The sequence below is a fragment of the Formica exsecta genome, unplaced genomic scaffold, assembly GCF_003651465.1.
Source record: "Formica exsecta isolate Colony F162 unplaced genomic scaffold, ASM365146v1 scaffold59, whole genome shotgun sequence".
NCBI classification, from domain to species: Eukaryota; Metazoa; Arthropoda; class Insecta; order Hymenoptera; family Formicidae; genus Formica; species Formica exsecta.
This window is the reverse complement of record NW_021853174.1, coordinates 889,375-910,221: the sequence shown is the minus strand read 5'-3', so window position 1 is coordinate 910,221 and position 20,847 is coordinate 889,375. Positions and strand designations below refer to the sequence as shown.

At 41.0% G+C, this 20,847-nt stretch overlaps 2 protein-coding genes across 3 annotated transcripts in view; one reads left to right on the top strand and one right to left on the bottom strand.

Moving 5' to 3' along the window:
• The first annotated feature begins 1,808 nt into the window (after positions 1 to 1,808).
• Positions 1,809 to 4,430, top strand: LOC115242318 (polymerase delta-interacting protein 3-like). The gene is made up of 7 exons (XM_029818533.1): positions 1,809 to 1,981; positions 2,399 to 2,802; positions 2,913 to 3,130; positions 3,223 to 3,278; positions 3,380 to 3,602; positions 3,683 to 3,891; positions 4,104 to 4,430. The coding sequence occupies exons 1-7, from the start codon at positions 1,908 to 1,910 to the stop codon at positions 4,180 to 4,182; spliced, it is 1,263 nt and encodes a 420-aa protein (XP_029674393.1). The 5' UTR covers positions 1,809 to 1,907; the 3' UTR covers positions 4,183 to 4,430.
• Positions 4,431 to 4,717: 287 nt separating this feature from the next.
• Positions 4,718 to 20,847, bottom strand: part of LOC115242269 (cerebellar degeneration-related protein 2) — a 35,445-nt gene continuing 19,315 nt past the window's right edge. For both annotated transcript variants that reach the window (XM_029818431.1, XM_029818430.1), the window contains exons 2-7: positions 10,931 to 11,043; positions 10,539 to 10,687; positions 9,712 to 9,898; positions 9,307 to 9,581; positions 8,994 to 9,147; positions 4,718 to 6,612 (exon numbers count right to left, since the gene is read on the bottom strand). In XM_029818431.1, the coding sequence (XP_029674291.1) occupies positions 5,326 to 6,612; positions 8,994 to 9,147; positions 9,307 to 9,581; positions 9,712 to 9,898; positions 10,539 to 10,687; positions 10,931 to 11,043 (2,165 nt within the window). In that variant the 3' untranslated portion in view covers positions 4,718 to 5,325. The remainder of the gene's footprint in view (positions 6,613 to 8,993; positions 9,148 to 9,306; positions 9,582 to 9,711; positions 9,899 to 10,538; positions 10,688 to 10,930; positions 11,044 to 20,847) is intronic.

Below are 20,847 nucleotides of genomic sequence, written 5' to 3'. Positions count from 1 at the left end.
GAAAAGACGCTAGAAATGCTTCGAAGCGTTTGATTGACCAATCAGGGCAAAGAGAGTAAAGATTTCTTTATTCTAATTGGTTAATGCAATGCTTCGAAGCATCTCTAGCATCTTCTCGACCGCAGCCAGAGAGATGCTTGTGAGGGGTCACGCCGCCGTTTTTCATAAGACACTTTTTCTAGCTGGTATAGTAGCGTCAACTAGATCCATTTTAGAACCGACGGAACTACATGGCCAGATTCACTTTTTGGTGCCATAGTAAAACGGTCGATTGGTGTACGTCCGTGCTAGACCCATATAATTGTGGATCAAAATTGCGAAGAAATATTATGGATTTATTAATGTTTTGTTAGCCGTGCGTGATGTTTTGCCATTCTAGTATATATTACGGACAGCGATAATAAGTTATTATTGAAGTATTTTTATGTACATGCGCATATGATATAAAATAAATTTTCTTAAATTAAAAAAAAAAAAATTTTCTTAAATTAATTTTCTTAATAATTTCTTTCCTAATTTTTAAATATATAACGTGTAGAAGATATTTACAATAAATTGCTTTTACTTTTTTCTTATTCTTGAAAAGTATTAAGCATTTTAAACATTATCAAATCATGCTTTTAATTTATATAATTTTTATTATAATTTTTTTAATAATTATATTATACAATTAATTTTTTAATTTATGAACTCAGTTGGATGCACTAGTGCGCACCGATGCACATTAAAAGCTATTATAGACAAATTTATATAAGCGTAATTAATTATATTTTTATATATATGTATAAAATATATAGTTATAAACCTATAGTTTTAACCGTATTCTATTGTTATACTAAAGAAAAGAAAGTTTCAATTGGATTTGAAATTAATGTCGTATAAATACATATCAAAATGTCCTGAGAAAAGTATTATTTTTGCATTTCCGGCCTTTTAATTAAAATTCTGAAAAATAAGGAAAAAATGAAAGCAAATTTACAATAATTTGCTTTCATTTTTTAATTGTTGACAGCGTTAATTAATTTTTTCACGTTTATATGATCACCGATGATACTATCAACTGTCAGATTTTCGCGAAATGTCATAAAATGTCAAAAAATCGCGATATCTTGTACAATATTGTTTTTTTTAGTGTATGAAATGTTAAGAATGTTTTTTTCTATCTTGTGGAATTTCATTCAGAATTTTAATTAAAAGGCCGGAAATGCAAAAATAATACTTTTCTCAGAAAGTGCAACTAATAAAACATTAATATTAATCCATAATATTTCTCCGCATTTTTGATCCATAATGTGTTTGGCACGGACATGCACCAACCGGTCATTTTACCATGGCATCAAAAAGTGTCTGGCCATGTAGTTCCGGCGGCTTTAAAATGGATCCAGTTAGCGCCACCGTATCAGCTAGGAAAACGGTCTCACGACAAATGGCGGCGTGGCCCCTCTCAGGGCGCGTTCCACTTAACGACCGCAACGCTCGCAAGCATCATCTGTCCTTGTTTAACTTTCGGTGAACAACAAGGATAAAATGATACCGTGAACGTTGCGGTCGTTAAGTGGAACGCGCCCTCAGGCTTCTCTCAGATAATATATAAAGCCCATGTCACATTACGCATTGCGGACTCGAATCGGATTTGGAGTACGGACTGCGAATCGTCATTCATCCAATCAGAGCGAAATAGCCAAGGATCTGATTGGATGATTGACGATTCGCAGTCTGTAATCCAAATCCGATCCACTAAGGCAATGCGTAGCGTGACACGGGCTTTAGGCTTCACTCTACCTGACTCGATCCTCCAATCCGAAACGAAGTCATCCTAGTAACCGTAACCTGAAATTGCAGCTCTTCAATTCGGTAGATTCGATTGTGTCAGATTGTGTGTATCTGCGTAATCGAATTTTTACGGTATGGCTGATATGGGCCTAAGTTTAGATGATATTATTAAAAAGTCGAAATCATCAGGAATGAGAGGCAGAGGAGGGTGAGCCAAATTCATCTAATTATCCAACGGAATTCTCTTTACCCCCGCTATAGATTTATAACCTTCACAATCGCGTTTCCCTCGATCAAGAGAAATGGTCACCTCATAACCCGAAATCTTGACTCTCGGCACTTTTACCGTTTGAATTAATTAATTTAATAGTATATTAACAGAATCGGCGTTAAGAATAAATTAGCATACATATAATGTACAATGTATTCGAAATAGCTTATGATGTAAATAGCTCTAAAGCAAAACTTTTTTTTGCTGATCGAACGTCCTTAATGATATTAGAATGTTGTTTATATAGTTTGTATGACACAAAATTTAAGCTTATCAATCACTTCACAATTTATTTTAATACTGATGAAAAAAGTGAGTCGGAAAAAAAATAATCGATTTTATATTATTGGGCAGGATTCGCAGGGGACTCAATAGAGGCTCACGCGCGAATGGTTCTATGAGAGGACGTGGCTCGCATGTAGTTACAGATGCACGATTTAAAATAATACAGAAGAATCGTGAAAAATTGACCGATGCCAGGGACAAGCTTGCGGAGATAGCAAAGCAGAGCGATGCTAGGATCAAGTTGGATAAGATTCGAGCGTCTCAGTATAAAAAGATGGATGTGCAGCTTTCCGGGATTTCGCGAAAGACCGGCCGAAATGGCAGGCTTTCGTTATCGACAAACAAGGTGCCGCCTCTGATGCCGCACGTATTGCCACCAAATATACCGGCTCCCACGAGAGTAGTAGGGTACAGACCACCCTCTCTCTCCGAACCGCATTATTTAGGAGATATGAGTATGGATTATAATGATGGTATGTGAATAGTGTAACATTGTATATTCATACGTACTTATATACTTTTAAGATGTATTTTATAAACATTTATGAAAAACATATTATAAAGGAGCAACTTACTTTTTCAGATTATCTAATGGATTCCCCTTCATTAAGAAGAACTGTGAGTAACGAGTATGCGCCAGCACCACCACCTCCACCCCCTGTGTTCAATATTCCAACTTCTCCTTACTCTTGGGTGAAGCCTACGAGCACTAATATGGCTAGAATTCCAGCTCGAAAATCTGATATAGAAAGGGAACGAGAAAGACAGAGAGATTATAAACTCGTTCCACGCTCTTCAATGGTGAGTAACCTTGCAGCAAAATCTTTCATGTGAGATTCTTACAATCTGTGTGTTTAATCTAACTTTTATAATTCTTTGTCTTTTTATTATAGACTAAGACTGCTTCGCCACCTTACAAAGAAGACTGGAGTTTTGGAACAAAATCAAGGTAAATATTCTTGAATCATACATGATTTTTAAAAATGATTATAAACAGATGTATTTATATATGTATTAATTTATATATGCTCTTTATGATTCTGATCATAGAACAATTTTGGCAGAAGAAACCGCAGATTCCAAGTACTATGATTCCAGAAGTCTTCGAGATGTAGGAGTTAAGTCGCGTCTTGATTCGTCTGTGAATAAATCGAGAATAATGGGCGCTTTATCGCGACCGAAAGCAAGTTCATCTAGTTCATCGACGCAATCAACGGGTTATCGAATTGTAGTATCCAATTTGCAAGCGAATGTCACGCAAGAGGATATCAAGGTGCAATATGACAATATATTTTTGAAATTGCTCGCGCTCGTTATGAATCATTAATAATTTTAAAAAATTGAATTTTACAGGAATTATTTGAAGATGTTGGAGAATTGCTGGTATCGAGATTAGTTCGCCCAGGCACGGCGGAAGTAATTTATAAGACATTGAAGGATGCGACTAAAGCAGTTGAAACTTATCATAATCGGCAATTAGATGGCCATCCGATGAAATGCCTTCTTGTTAATCCACGACCAAAAAATAATCCAACTGGACCAGCCGTGCGATCTCTTACAGAGTGAGTAGCAAAATTTTTCTATATCTATTAAAAACGCACAGTTTGGGCGGTGCTCTATTTTAACATTTTGCTGAATCGTGATGATTTATTGTAGCTGCAGCGATTAGTTTAAACTTTTAAAACAAAGAATATACATAATTTTAAAATATATCAACTTTCTTGAAAAGAGGCGTCAAGCTCTCTTTTTCTTCACGACAATCTCTTTCCTACAGATCGAGACGCAGTGTCAGCTCGAGTTATGTACAGCCGAGTTTAGGAGCGGTGCATCGCGCGTTATTTGATGATTCTTAATCGAATATATTACTGTATTAATGAATATATGAATGCTTTTGATATAAGAAATATTAAAAAGGGAAATGTCGCATGTATATTTAAGACATCATCAACGCAGGATAATCTTAGGGAAATGAAATAGAGAGAAAACAGTATGCAGATCTCACCTGCACGTTAAATTTGCGCGCTTATACGTGCGCGAATCCGATTCCCATCTGCGATTGTATCGATAAAATAAACTTGTACCACTCATTATCTTCAATCTATGCGAACTTTGTGATTGATTAACACTGGAATACCCGCGGATTTATCCTTGCCATTTTTATATGAACGTTTCTTTTTTATATCATGTATGGCATTTTTTATTTACAGTTTTGTTATTTTAAGATACCACTTTAGGTATAAAAAGTTATATTAGACGATTGTTCTATTTATACAAAAACAAACACAAAGAAACAAAAAGAAACAAATTTTTGTTTTCCATTGACAATCATCGGTTTTATAGGAATCGTATACTCGATGGAACGCAAACCAGAAAGAATAATGCGATTCGTGATACGATAAAGAATTTATTTATATACGTACAACATCATCATCACAATATATTCATAGCTACAAAATACAAAAGCTAACATCGCGAGCATGTTATTGACATGCACTAATTGTAACGGTCACCTCCTCTCTGGAGAAAGGTGGGGAGGGGGAAGGGGAGTAGGCATACGTTATCGGGAAGAGTGGTATGAGCAGTTTTGGAGTTAGAAGTCAGATTTTGACACGGGGAGTAAATGGCACATAAATAAGTTTTTTTTTATTCTTCGTAAACATACGTACGGCACCGTAATAGCGCTCAATAATCGCCATCTCATCGTACGAAAGGAAGGGGATATACAATAGGGAGATATACGAAATGTCGAAACTTAAAGCTAACGCCGACGTGTTAATTAGTGCCTAAAAAAATCATTGTCACGCTACATGTCCGCGTCGTCTATATAATATTTACAAGTACAATACTGAATCTCCATCCTGGAATGAATAATGTGAACCAAACGCGCGGGGATCTATTCTAGACCGAGAGAGAAGAAGAGAGATATAATCGAAATTCAAATATAAAACTCTACATCTTGCTTTCCTTCGCTTCGCTCCTGTTCATAGTCATCCCGTTTAACTCCTACGATGGTGATGATGATGATGATGATGATTGTTGCTTCGGGACTTATTGTTCGGCGTGCGAAGGACCTCCGCGTAAGACAGCTCCAACCGCTTCAATCGTGCCACCTCTTCAGACGCCGTGCTGGGTTTAAAATCTCTGTATTCATAATTGTTGTGCTGCTGCTGCTCGTTCGAACCGCTCGAACCGCGTGCGTGCTGTTGCCTCTTATTGTCCCTCGGCCGCGTTGTCGTCGAACACGCGTTGTGCTGGCCGTTCCACGTGTCCGAGTGCTCGTGCTCGGCCGGATTGAACGGCTTGAACCTCCTTCGGCCGCCGCTGTTGGGCTTGGGGGGTACGAATTTCGGATTCGTCGTAGGGATGACGTCCGGCGTGGTCGAGCGGTCGTTGTAGTGCGTTCTTTTGGCGGCGAAATTCTTCTTCGCCGAGGGCTTCTTACGCATACGCAAGTTGACAGACACGTAGTCCATCCTGCAACCTGCATCTTTGCCGTCGGGTTGTTGTTGCTGTCTTGCACCGGATTTGTTGTTATCGGATTGTTGGTTATTCTTGGTGCTTGGTGGGCTGCAAGCAGATTGCACTCGGCTAAAGACCGGTTCCGAGACCACCGATGACACCATGGAGGACATGACGCTTTGATTATCGTCCGTCGCCTCACTCTGCAGATCTTCCTGAAACGATGTCTCGTATGTTGTCTGAGACGTGGTGGAGTCGTCCAACAACGGCAGTTTTTCACCCTCGTCCTTTGCCTCGGCCGCTCGCTTCAGGACGCCGAAGATCTCGCTGAACAATTGCCGATACTCCGGTGTTTTGCGGAACCTGCTCTCGAAAGGACTGTTGTCGTCGTAAATGCTGAACTTACAGTCCTCGCCATCGGCGATGGAGCACAGGAACGAACCCGGCCTGCCGTCCGTCTGCGTCGCCTTGTTGCTCGTCTCATCTGAGAAGCCTGAGGACGATGTCTCGGCTTCGGAGAAATCTGTCGGAGTGGCTGAGAAGGGTTTCTTGCCGGAGTTGTCGGACACTTTGGCTCGCGAAGCAGCGGTCTTATTCGATTCCGGACCGGCGGTAACGGCGCTCTCGGTGGAATAAAAATTGTTGAACTCCCCGGACATCTCCAGCTCCTCCTGCAACGACATGCACGCGGGGTTGGGCGCGTCTTTACGACGCGGCTGACAGTGTCTCTGCACTTCCAATAAGGCCTGATACTTCTCCACCAGGACTCGATAAGGGTTCGCGCTATCCAACTCATCCGTACACTCGTTCTTGCTGGCTGTATCCTGTGTGCAAGGTAATTAACATATGTGCAGATGAAATTATACAAGGATATAATTTTACGAGTTGCAATTATATTAATAGGAATTTAATTAGGAGTGTTATTAAATGGACAAGAAAAAAGTTATTAGCGTTCAACAATTATGTCATTTAAAATCTATTAAAAATGCACTATTTTTCATATTAATATGAAAAGTCACGCAATATTGTTTCTTACTTACTACATTAGTAAGAGATGTGAGGCATTGTGCACAGAAACGAAGAAAGACTGGAAGCAGAAAGGAGCGAAGGAAACACACATACATGCCAGATTTATAGGATATTAAAAACTACAACAAAGTTCCATAAGAAGAAGTGTTTTATTTAATATCTTATAAATCTGGCACTTGTACATTGTACTTGTACACAAAAGTAACCGGAGAGAGTAATTCGACTAGAGACGCAGCGATTCTGGTACAAAAGCTTTGTCATGCTCAAAACGACAGCGATTACTATATATTTACATTTGCTTACACTAGATTCGTAATTTTATCAAAGTATACTAAAAAGTGAATACAGTCTTAATAATTTTTGGGAATCGAGTAATAGATTTGCCGCAGTGACATACACGAGACATAATAAATGCCTTAACATTCGTCAGGGAAAAGCACTTTAAATTTTAATAATTTTCTAATAATCATAAAATCAAATCTCTCATAATTAACATACTTAAATAAAAATAAATATGTAATATCCTTTCTTTGTATAACATAATATGAATATATTACTATATAACGTGTCATTTAAAATTGCGCGACATTTTAAATGTACATATATAAATAATCAGTAGTATGATTTAAATAACTATTATGTCATAACAAAGAGAGCAAATTTCAGAGAGAAATTGTAAACATTTTTCTTTCCGTTATTTATCGGAAGTCAAGAGATTATGAATTTTCCCAATTCCGATTAAAGAAATATGATTGCTTTAGCATGCTGAATTAAAGAATTTTTGATTTCCGGCGTTTAAACAGCCAAAGTCTAAAGACAACCAGTGACATTCTACGGAAAATGAACGACGGTATTCGGAGAGGTGCGAGCGCAATCGGAACGATGAAGCGGACGCTAACGTAGACGATAGCTTCGGAAAAATTAAACAACAACAACGGCACTCTTGTACAAGCGAATATCCTCCACAACAGCGGATTATACCATTTACGTGCCATCTTTAGCTCGTATTTCGCAAAGTTTGTCATTTCCTAAAGCAGACAAAAGAGAGTTACTATAGGAGTTCTAAATAAGCGCGAACAACCGAAACAAGCGACATGGTAGCGAGAGAGAGAAGAGCAGGATTCATCGTTAAACATGCGAACACGCGATAGTTGACATGAATAGTTGAGAGAGAGAGATTCGCGAAAATGAATCGCGAATATGAAAGAAAGGAAAGAAAGAGAGCGATTACTATATATTTACATTTGCTTACACTAGATTCGTAATTTTATCAAAGTATACTAAAAAGTGAATACAGTCTTAATAATTTTTGGGAATCGAGTAATAGATTTGCCGCAGTGACATACACGAGACATAATAAATGCCTTAACATTCGTCAGGGAAAAGCACTTTAAATTTTAATAATTTTCTAATAATCATAAAATCAAATCTCTCATAATTAACATACTTAAATAAAAATAAATATGTAATATCCTTTCTTTGTATAACATAATATGAATATATTACTATATAACGTGTCATTTAAAATTGCGCGACATTTTAAATGTACATATATAAATAATCAGTAGTATGATTTAAATAACTATTATGTCATAACAAAGAGAGCAAATTTCAGAGAGAAATTGTAAACATTTTTCTTTCCGTTATTTATCGGAAGTCAAGAGATTATGAATTTTCCCAATTCCGATTAAAGAAATATGATTGCTTTAGCATGCTGAATTAAAGAATTTTTGATTTCCGGCGTTTAAACAGCCAAAGTCTAAAGACAACCAGTGACATTCTACGGAAAATGAACGACGGTATTCGGAGAGGTGCGAGCGCAATCGGAACGATGAAGCGGACGCTAACGTAGACGATAGCTTCGGAAAAATTAAACAACAACAACGGCACTCTTGTACAAGCGAATATCCTCCACAACAGCGGATTATACCATTTACGTGCCATCTTTAGCTCGTATTTCGCAAAGTTTGTCATTTCCTAAAGCAGACAAAAGAGAGTTACTATAGGAGTTCTAAATAAGCGCGAACAACCGAAACAAGCGACATGGTAGCGAGAGAGAGAAGAGCAGGATTCATCGTTAAACATGCGAACACGCGATAGTTGACATGAATAGTTGAGAGAGAGAGATTCGCGAGAATGAATCGAATATGAAAGAAAGGAAAGAAAGAGAAAATACCTGCACTGTCTGCTCAGAATCGCGCTGACTCTCGCTGATCAACGACTCGGCCACGCTTATGTCGTCGTATTCCTCCTGATCCAGCATGATGGAGAGCTCGTCGTGCGTCCTCGTGTCCATACCGCGCAGACATCGCCCGCACAATTGACCTCGTCTATAAAAACACGTTCACAGAGTTTTACGTCAATGGATCGGAACGGATCAATTGGTTTTATCGAGATGGAGAACTCTTTTTAAGGTGCGTACGATAGGTGAACTAAATCTTTTAGTTAGATGCGTGGAGAATGAGCAATGTATAGAAAAAGAGGAGTACCTGACTTCCTCTAAGGTATTTATTTCGTCCTGCAGACTCTTGACATCCTGCATCTTATTACGCATCTCTGTCAATTGTTCCTCCAGCGCGCTATTCTCCTGCAACAAGGTGGTCAACTGCTGACTGAGCTCGAAAACCTTATTCTGTTCTCTGGCTCTTTGGCTGCGAGCCTCCTGCAGTTGCCTCAGCAACTCGGTTATTTCTTCTTCGCGATCACTCGCTGTGGTCGCGATGATAGTCTCCTGAGAGGACTTCGGCGAGCTCGGGGCAGCTCTCTGAAGGAGAAAACGTATCGCATTGTAAACTTTCTCGGTAAGAAGCTGAAGACACAGTCTCAAGCTACGTATTCTAAAATATCCTTAAAAACAGAATTCAAGATAAACCGTAAAATATTCGTACGCTTACCTGTTTCTCGCTGCCACCTTGCGTATCCGAAGTTTCCCAATTGATATTCTGTTGCTGTTGCTGTTGCTGCGCATTATTGCTCCTAGACGGGCTCGCAGCCCGTTGACGTAGCTGTCCGTTCAAGTCGTCAATCTTCTTTTGAAGTTCCTCACATCTTATTTCCAGATTCTCGATAGTCACGGATTGGCTGGACGCGCAAATCGATGATGATTATTATTATTGCGAAACATTGCGGTCGTACAATCATTCCGACGGGAACGACATATGTTCGAAGTAAGAAACGCACGGCGAGGTGACACTTCGTGTCCGACTTGCTCGAGAATTCGCGCCTCTCGACTCTAAATCCACGAAAAAAATACACGCGAACGCATCGCGCATTTCATTAATAATAAGGAAAAAAAAAACTTATTGTCGGGAGAAAAACAGATCGCGTCGGAAGATTAAAATGGTGTTAAATAGGAAAATAATACTTAATGACTCTGCACGAAGTGTAATTGTATCAGATGGTAATGAATTATGCATTTAGAAAGGTGAGCTTAGAACGGTTCACATGGCCGATACAATAAGAAACCGGTAAGATATAATAACAGATATCTCCCTCTCGCTGGTGCTTTTCAAAAGATTTTCTTCGCGGTACTTCCAGCGGAATATTTTATTCCGAGTTTCAAACAGTATGTCTATTGAATGAACGAGAAAAAGCTATCAATTTTTTCTATCTTTATTTTTGCTACTTAAAAGTGTCTCGCACTTATCGAAGAGAAGCAGCGTTGAAAGAAAAAGGAAAAAAGAGAAACAAACGAAAAGAGATATCGCGTCGCCATACCTACCTCTTAATCAGTTTCTTATCGCTCGTGTTCTCGATCACCAAATGATGATTCGCACGTTCCAGATCTTGCACGCTAACTTCCAGCTGCTCGTAGACTTTCAAGCGTGTATTGTTCACTTCCCTCAAAGCGGCGGTCTGTTTTTTCATGTACTGTAAACAGATAAACGACGCATGCATATTTATCGCGTAACGCAATTTCGAGATTGAACGACTCTCGTCGATCGTCGTAGTTTGAACTCCCTTAGCGGTACGATTGTAAAAATAGCATTCGCAAATGAACGTTATCGGTTTGAATGATCAGAGAGTAACTATGTGGTTTGTGTGTTTCAGACGATAATTAGGCTTCGAGTTGCGTAACAATTGCACATAAATTACTGCGAGATGTATAGTCACCTCGATCTCCTGCGTTTGCTCCTCCACGGTAGCTTGGTGCAGCTTGATGATGTTCTCCAGCTCCTTATTCCGTTCCAACAGAGTCTTGCCGAGCTCCGCCGCCAATTGAAGATCTGCGCAAAACGTATATCGCATTTTCATACGAATGCTTCTCTAATCTCGGATCAGAAAATATTTTCAACACGCACAAACGGATCTTCTTCATCGCGATTTATCCGAAAAATCTCCATGCGTGTAAAAAATTGTAATTCTAAACAAGCCGATGATAAAATATGTGTACCGAAATATTTCACGGTACACCTTGCACGTTTTCGGTTCATGTCCGTGAACTCGTTGAGAATACAAAAGATACACCTAATGTCAACAGCATCGAAATCGACTTGGCTTGGTTCCGAATGACAATGAACCGCGACAATGAGCTGCAGGTTGTTGCTTTCCGTGCGAACGCTCCGGTTCGCGCTCCCTCATTCTGACACCGGCCAAGGGCCAAGGACCTTCGCGGAGAGCAAGCGACCGCGGTTACCGTTTACTCGGTTTCGCTGCGAAGCGCGACTCAAGGTATTTATAGATGCATCGAGTTTGGATAGAATCACGAGATCCACAATCGCAGGATATCGTCAAAAGTATTTACAGATTCGGTAAGCGACTTGAATCGAATCGCTTGATTTATTCGATAAAATAGATTTATAGATATAGCCGTTGCTATCGAATTTGCAGAGTAAAGTAGAAATATCTTTTACTTTTTATTCACACTAATCATAATTTATTACACGATAACGATGACCCCTAATGTTATCACTTGTTTTGCATTAAACACCATGTCTCAACATCACCGATAGGTTGATATCGTCGACAACACCGTCAATATTCTGCACACAGATCCCTACACACGTTTCTTTCCCGCGTTTACTTACTACTTTCGGAAGAGGTGCCCTTAAGACTCTTGAGATACGCGAGCTCGATAGAATAATCCCAGCCTTCTAACGAGTTCGTTTGAGTCTGGGGATCCCAGACCATGTCCATGCTCTGGCCGCTCATAGCTCGCTCGTGATGGGCCTGCCAGCTCCCGGACTCGTTAGTTGCCCCTTTCGCGATACACGCGCAACCGGTTCCTTCGGAGGCGGCCGGTCTTCTGCGGTTCCGCGGTAGCCAACCCGATCCGAACGTCGTGCACGGTAATCCAACTCCCTCTCCTCTCTCGCTCTCGTCTCCCTTTCCCTCCCACCCTCGCGCTTCTGGGCCCGACTTGTACCCCGTCTCTCTCTTTATCTCCATCCCGAAAGGGATCCCACTTTGCCGTCAGATAACCACTTTCCAGAAGTGGTTTTAAATTTTGGATAGTGCGCCCGGTATGCGCGGTGATGTAAATTGGACCTACGGTCATTGACCCCATCCCCCCTCCCCTGCCCTTGTGTGTTTGTGCGTGGAAAGTGGCGCTAAGTTTACCGTAAAAAAAGATGTTCATCCTGATTACATATTCTGACAGAAAAATCAGTTCCTTTGTCCCCCTTTCTCGGGAGCACTCGGTTCCCTGAGCGCTCTCCGGGTGTACTCTCACTCCGCGTACGGGATCTTCTTCCTTTCCCTTATATCGCCTTTCTACGTGACTCGTTTCCGCCGTTTGCGAGACGTGATAAGAGAAGGTGTCCCACTTGTGTGGATCGCGCGCATGCCGGAGAAAATGGGGGCTGTAGGTTGACGATGAAGGGTGATTTGACGGGAGGAATCTCTCGTGCTCGCTTAAAGCTTCAGGAAGAACGAAGTATCTATATATATTCTACATTCGCGTTTTTCCACCGAGATCAAAACAACGCTGTAAGATTTGCTTGGCTAAAAATAACTCGAAGGATCAAAGGGTGACGCGGAAATGTGGCCAAGACCAGGCATCGTCATTGTTCCATTGTTTTCGTGGCTGTAATATGAATTAATTGGAGTGTGCGCGGCTACCGATCAAATAACAGTGATTAAGTTTCGCGAGTTGCTATATCAACGTTTAGTTAGGTTGCGTTAATAGTTGATGGAACCTTGATCCACTTGAATATAATGGCAAACGCGACGGTCGGATGTAATACTCGTGTAACAGAAACATAGAAGAGTTTCATCCGATGTCACTTAACGCGTTCACCGTCCAAGATGAACATTAAACGTAAGCATTCACACACGTGTTCATTATGCACATGCATATGCGATACAAAGCTTTCACCTAATCTCATCCGGACTTGTTCCAAGAGATGATCAAAATGCCGCGAGATAAATTTGAGAAGCGATTTGACATTCAATCATATATTATAATTCATGAATGTTTTATATAAAAATTAGATAACTAGAACAAATTTTATCTACTGAGAAATTTTTAATACCATATTACGCTGCAAGGTAGATTTTTTTAAGAAAAGTTGAATTTATATATAAAAACATTGCAGTTTTTAAATAATTATTTTTATGATTTTCTGGTATTCTCTATTCAATCTACAAATTATCGTTTCTAATCAATCTATAAAATCAGATTCGGTCTCGTGCTGCATGCACGTTATCGATTTCCGAAAACATCGGCCTAGTAGCCTCGTTATTCGTATACAATCATGAAAAAATGCACGTTATTATAAGACAATATAACGATCGACAGGCCAACGTAAAATACTATCCTTTTCGCATTTGATGATTTGCCGTTACATCGACGTCTCGACTTAATGACATAGTCAGCGGTAAACCAACCGTTGCGTTGGGGAATACACGAGGTTCATTCCAATCAAGTGATGATAAATTCGCGACGTGTTCTGTTAAAGTTTTAGTTAAATTGGCGATTCGTAAAACGAGCTGGTCCTCGAGCATTTAGCGAATGAGACACGTAAGGTAAAGGAACCATGGATGCGAATCAGATACTAGTTTTGGATCATTTACTATATATACGTAATTTTTTTTTATTAGATAGTATGTATCACTAGATACTTGATCTCTTTTTTAACCTTTAGCAATTTCTCCCCATTTTTTCTTTCTTCACTGGGTAAAATGACGTGCATTATAAGTAATTAATTGTAAAATATTATAAATTAAAATAAAATTGTGTTTATAAAAGTTCATTAAAAATGTAATATGAAAATTATAGTCTCAAGGCTTTTAGAATAGAAAGTGTATTAAATATAATATTAAATAAAAATTATTTTATGCCACACAAGAGTCTTGTGTGTTCGCGGTTGTTTATTCTCTACTAATGTTATGACGTTTTAACTGCGAAACAAGCGCGTGTTGTGGCATACACGTTATTTAAAATGTATAGAAAAGAAAATTGGAACAATAATTCACTTTTAGCATTAATGTAAATAATTTTATTCATATTATTTTATTCAGATAAAAGTAAAAAATATTAAACGGTAATTAAATCAAGCAAAATCATATAAAATATTCTCTCTCTTTACGATTAATTATATTCTCATTAATCAATATTTTCTCATATATTTAATACATTTTTCCGGAAAAAAAAATAATTTTTGTTTTACCAATGATCCAGAATTAGTGCTCCTATTCTAATACAAATACATATATAAGAAAAATGGTACACAGATCGAAAAATCGATGCTTCGTCAAGAGAACCTTTAGTCTGGCTTCCTTCACATTCTGTACATTAGTCACGAAATAAGCATCTCATCTGTATCGGGTTCGCGAGGTCACTGGCGGAAGCGAGTAACAAGCCCGTATTTTTCTCGTCATTACCTTCGCGGGACTTCATTATCCGGCGTGACTTGGGGGGACCCGATTCGCGGCGGCGTAAAGATCAGTCGCCGGCTATGTCAGAGTGAATATCACAGATGCTGCGATTAACCCCCGCGGTTTCCTCGAGTCGAAACGCGAGGGATAACTAACGATTCTCGATCTGTTACATTCGTTGTCCATCGATAGTGAAAGTCACTTTTACGCCGATCCTTGTAAAATATGAAGGAGATTGCGTAATGATATTTAATAATTTTTGAACGCCGTCGCGAGACGTAGAGATAAATCACACGTTCGAGACGGGAAGCGCGTTATCGATGAAAAAAAAAATAAACAAAATCAATAAAAAAATCTTCTGTACGGGACACAGTCCAAATAGAACGATAAGCGCGAAACTCGTTCCGTTGGCGAGACCGAATATACAAAACGGATAACAAAACGTGGCCAGGCAACGTCTTGCACTTTTCCTGTGCGCTTGAAAGGTCAAACCGATGCACCTGCGCTCAAATCTCAATAACAATAGGTGGTTTTGTTCTCCCCCCCCCCTCCTCCCTCGCTCCTTCCTTTCTCGTCCCTCTCTCCCTCGCTCCCTGTCGGTGGTCGATGAAGAGATTAATAACGTTTCGCCGGAACATTCTCAGGAGAAAGTATGACGACGAGAGGGATTTAGATTCTATTCCGACTGACGTTGGGGTCGTCGGGGTCGTAATATCCACTCGAAATATCACGCCGATCGTTTTCCGTCTTTCGTGCAGAAACACACGGGGAGTCGTGGTGCCCGGACCTCGAAACAGAGAGTGTTGCATTCTCGAAACTCTTGCTCCCGCCGTCTTTGAATCGGTCGATTGTTAAACGCCTCCGCCCACGCGATGTCTCGATTCCGATTCAAGCGGAACGGAGATCATACTCTCGTCCCACCCTACGAGATAATATCGATATCTTGCGGTAATATAGGTATATTGCATATCCGTGAAACAAAACGAACGAGAGAGACTGGAGGCGTCGTTCTCGAGGAACAATAATCAGGAACGATTCAATCATATCGTTGATGGAGGTAGGGACCGAGGTGTAACGCGATCGAGAGTTACACTCTATAGATGTTTCCTCGCCGACTTTCGCATTTCTCAGGTGATCGTTAATGCGATAATTAAACCGCGCGTTGTGTAGTAAGTACGAGTGTGGGCGGAGGAAAGGCGAGCGTGACACGCGAGAATTCTTGTCGAATGTCCGTAGCCGTCGAATATCGCGGTAGCACAATATGCCATTCGTGTCTGTGTGCAACGCTGCTTCGTTTCCCTTGCTTTTTCGCCAATACCTGGTAACCGGCACTTTGCGGCTCCAGTTGAAACATTCCGCGGACCTCGTGGTTTCCCACCATTGTCTCGCGCCGAACGTAAATTATTCGCGCCGTGTGTGGTAGTGGATGAAAGCGCGCCGAAAGAAAGTACACGCGAAGGTGTAGGCTTCTAATAAATTGAAACGCTCGAAGAGCAAAAGAAGCGGGGATTCTGAAGGACCTACATTATAAAAAAAAAAATTGATTGAAATTTCAAACGAAGTGTCTGCAGCTTTTTTTGCAAATTTTCAGACACACTCTTCTGAACTTTTAGAAAAACGATTCTGATAATTAAGACAGATTGTCTGAAATTTCTCTCAGACATCCAGATCTGAAAATTCAGACAAAAATGTGTTTGAATTTTTAGAAAATTTTTTACAGTGTACGCGACCGATTTATAGGGAGAAAAAAAAATGTAAGGAATCAAATAATGATGTAACTGAGTAATTTATTCGTAATTATACATAATTATTACGTTATTGCCGTGCGATAAGAAAATACACGGTTCGGAATGAGGAAAGGAATTCCAAAGAGTCAACAAGCTGTCGGACGGGACTGCACGATACGGTACGCAATTCCGTTGCACAAAACAGAAGCTACGAGAGCCACAAGAGCGCGAAGCGAATGGAAAAAAAAAAATAATTTTTGTTTTACCAATGATCCAGAATTAGTGCTCCTATTCTAATACAAATACATATATAAGAAAAATGGTACACAGATCGAAAAATCGATGCTTCGTCAAGAGAACCTTTAGTCTGGCTTCCTTCACATTCTGTACATTAGTCACGAAATAAGCATCTCATCTGTATCGGGTTCGCGAGGTCACTGGCGGAAGCGAGTAACAAGCCCGTATTTTTCTCGTCATTACCTTCGCGGGACTTCATTATCCGGCGTGACTTGGGGGGACCCGATTCGCGGCGGCGTAAAGATCAGTCGCCGGCTATGTCAGAGTGAATATCACAGATGCTGCGATTAACCCCCGCGGTTTCCTCGAGTCGAAACGCGAGGGATAACTAACGATTCTCGATCTGTTACATTCGTTGTCCATCGATAGTGAAAGTCACTTTTACGCCGATCCTTGTAAAATATGAAGGAGATTGCGTAATGATATTTAATAATTTTTGAACGCCGTCGCGAGACGTAGAGATAAATCACACGTTCGAGACGGGAAGCGCGTTATCGATGAAAAAAAAAATAAACAAAATCAATAAAAAAATCTTCTGTACGGGACACAGTCCAAATAGAACGATAAGCGCGAAACTCGTTCCGTTGGCGAGACCGAATATACAAAACGGATAACAAAACGTGGCCAGGCAACGTCTTGCACTTTTCCTGTGCGCTTGAAAGGTCAAACCGATGCACCTGCGCTCAAATCTCAATAACAATAGGTGGTTTTGTTCTCCCCCCCCCCTCCTCCCTCGCTCCTTCCTTTCTCGTCCCTCTCTCCCTCGCTCCCTGTCGGTGGTCGATGAAGAGATTAATAACGTTTCGCCGGAACATTCTCAGGAGAAAGTATGACGACGAGAGGGATTTAGATTCTATTCCGACTGACGTTGGGGTCGTCGGGGTCGTAATATCCACTCGAAATATCACGCCGATCGTTTTCCGTCTTTCGTGCAGAAACACACGGGGAGTCGTGGTGCCCGGACCTCGAAACAGAGAGTGTTGCATTCTCGAAACTCTTGCTCCCGCCGTCTTTGAATCGGTCGATTGTTAAACGCCTCCGCCCACGCGATGTCTCGATTCCGATTCAAGCGGAACGGAGATCATACTCTCGTCCCACCCTACGAGATAATATCGATATCTTGCGGTAATATAGGTATATTGCATATCCGTGAAACAAAACGAACGAGAGAGACTGGAGGCGTCGTTCTCGAGGAACAATAATCAGGAACGATTCAATCATATCGTTGATGGAGGTAGGGACCGAGGTGTAACGCGATCGAGAGTTACACTCTATAGATGTTTCCTCGCCGACTTTCGCATTTCTCAGGTGATCGTTAATGCGATAATTAAACCGCGCGTTGTGTAGTAAGTACGAGTGTGGGCGGAGGAAAGGCGAGCGTGACACGCGAGAATTCTTGTCGAATGTCCGTAGCCGTCGAATATCGCGGTAGCACAATATGCCATTCGTGTCTGTGTGCAACGCTGCTTCGTTTCCCTTGCTTTTTCGCCAATACCTGGTAACCGGCACTTTGCGGCTCCAGTTGAAACATTCCGCGGACCTCGTGGTTTCCCACCATTGTCTCGCGCCGAACGTAAATTATTCGCGCCGTGTGTGGTAGTGGATGAAAGCGCGCCGAAAGAAAGTACACGCGAAGGTGTAGGCTTCTAATAAATTGAAACGCTCGAAGAGCAAAAGAAGCGGGGATTCTGAAGGACCTACATTATAAAAAAAAAAATTGATTGAAATTTCAAACGAAGTGTCTGCAGCTTTTTTTGCAAATTTTCAGACACACTCTTCTGAACTTTTAGAAAAACGATTCTGATAATTAAGACAGATTGTCTGAAATTTCTCTCAGACATCCAGATCTGAAAATTCAGACAAAAATGTGTTTGAATTTTTAGAAAATTTTTTACAGTGTACGCGACCGATTTATAGGGAGAAAAAAAAATGTAAGGAATCAAATAATGATGTAACTGAGTAATTTATTCGTAATTATACATAATTATTACGTTATTGCCGTGCGATAAGAAAATACACGGTTCGGAATGAGGAAAGGAATTCCAAAGAGTCAACAAGCTGTCGGACGGGACTGCACGATACGGTACGCAATTCCGTTGCACAAAACAGAAGCTACGAGAGCCACAAGAGCGCGAAGCGAATGGAAACTCGATATAGGCGAGAGTATCCGTCAATGCACTCAATGTTGTCTAACCGCACACTTTCCAGCTCTCTGACTTGAGTTTCAGCCCGCGGCGAAAAGCCGCGGGACAGCCAGTAGATCTACGATAAAATGTGTCTCTCCAGGAAAAGACAGGAGAGTCGAAGGCGAAAACTTGTTCGCAGCTCTCGAGTCCGAAAGTTCGCTCGACATTTTTCCCAGCAAAAACTGATGGACGAGAAGTGCACCGGATGAACTCCTTCGATGGTGTTACTGCTTCGCAGGAAGCGGAGTGAAAGTATCTCGGTACTTTCAATCGCCGAAAGAACGATCGGCCTTGCCTATTTCACACATAATTATCAGCCATTATGTCCGCATTAAGACGTAACCGACAATGTTACGCGTCAACCTTTGAACGATCAATCTCGCCTCTCTCGTTGGCGCTTTAATATTGATATTACTGGTCTAGCGAGTTGCTCTCGTATAACGCGCTAACCTGATTTTACGACGGAATTAGCAGAGTTATTATAACAGAAGCAAAGAGACGCTAAATGGACGTTCAATCTCCTCTAATCTATACACACGAGAATATATCTTGTCGCTTCCTCAAGGCCGGTGTCTCGTTTCGTCTCTCTTTCACCTTCGTTAATTAGGAAAAAGTGGTATCGCATTAACTGAACGGGATCGCGACGAAAGCGAACGGAATTGTCGCGTGGTTTTTTCCCGGATTTTCACAATTTCACATCGCCTTTTTCCGCCGATGTCCACATTATCGCTCTGAGAACCGTCAATTTCATTTGATATACGAGTGCTTAAATAAAGTTGAAGCGCGAACGAACCGTTCGAGATAAGACGCGAAACGATGAGATTATATTACTCTCAAAGAGTAGCGAAAACAGGGGAGACCTCGGACTTTGCGATTCCTTTACCGCATGCTAATGTGGGCATCCTGCGAGAAATTCCGGACTTTGTAAACTTCGCCTTTATAGCATAGGAAGGAAGAAAAAGATTTGCGAGGAGATGAATATTTATATCGTTCCGCGATACGAATCCTCTTGAATATAAATTCACTTCCTAGATTTTAGGAAGCTATTTTTCGGGGTCTCGAAATTCCTGGGAAGCGGAGTTTGTATACGATCGTAGTACGTTCGGAAAGGAAGTGATAAACAATTCTGAAACGTGATTTGGGGAGAGAGGTAGGTAACGTTACGAGAGAGACCCCGGGTATGCAAGACATCAGGATGCTCGGTTACCGTAAAATATAATCGTCGCGGATCATAACGATAGTTATCTAAATGCGACATGCTAATCTGATATTCACGTCCGAGATATTAACATTCGCCCGCAGTAATTAATTCGAGCGGATACTCCTAGTTTGTGCTTAAGAACGTTCACAGGATGTCCTCTTACTCGCGGACATTCTCCGGCGAGATTGTTACACGTTTCCAACGTACGACGTTGTAGCGGAAACCTGTAAAGAAAACAAAAAAAAAAAAACGACATTTCGTGTCGTTTTACGAATACGATTTGATCGTAAGATTTTTTTGTTCTTTTTTTTTTACAAGGGAAAATTGTCGAAGGAGAGGAGAATGGGCGGAGCGCTCGGGCAATATCTCGCGCAATTTGGCGCTTCGTTACGGTTGGAGGTCGACGAAATGTCTCGCAATAAGGAGAGAGAGCCTCGTTAGCGGCGGCCACATCCTCTTCGCACGAGGAGGCATCTTCCCACGACACGTCGCGATTGCGAGGAATAATAACGTACGTATAACGAGCCGTCTAGATCGCGCGCGATTGTTCTTTATTTTCTTTCGAATTTTTTTCCGTCTATCTTTCTTTCTCTCTAGCCGGTTTCTATTAACGCGACGCGTAACGTTCATCCATCTTTGGTACTGCCAGGAGGTCGATGGCGCGTAAAATCGAGTCAGTGTGCCAAACGTGATTTTCCAACCGTACGGCTCCCGTCGAGGCTGAATTCTTCGCGCTCGGTCTTTTACTTTCACAAAAATTCACGCAAATCTGCGTGGGATGCGCAGCGTGCCTCTCGCGAT

Excerpts from the sequence above, each read along its gene's own strand:
- LOC115242318 (XM_029818533.1), top strand. The coding sequence starts at position 1,908 with ATGGCTGATATGGGCCTAAGTTTAGATGATATTATTAAAAAGTCGAAA. Across the intron at positions 3,131-3,222 it reads TCGTTCCACGCTCTTCAATG|ACTAAGACTGCTTCGCCACC; the intron begins GTGAGTAACCTT and ends TTTTTATTATAG. Across the intron at positions 3,279-3,379 it reads AGTTTTGGAACAAAATCAAG|AACAATTTTGGCAGAAGAAA; the intron begins GTAAATATTCTT and ends TTCTGATCATAG.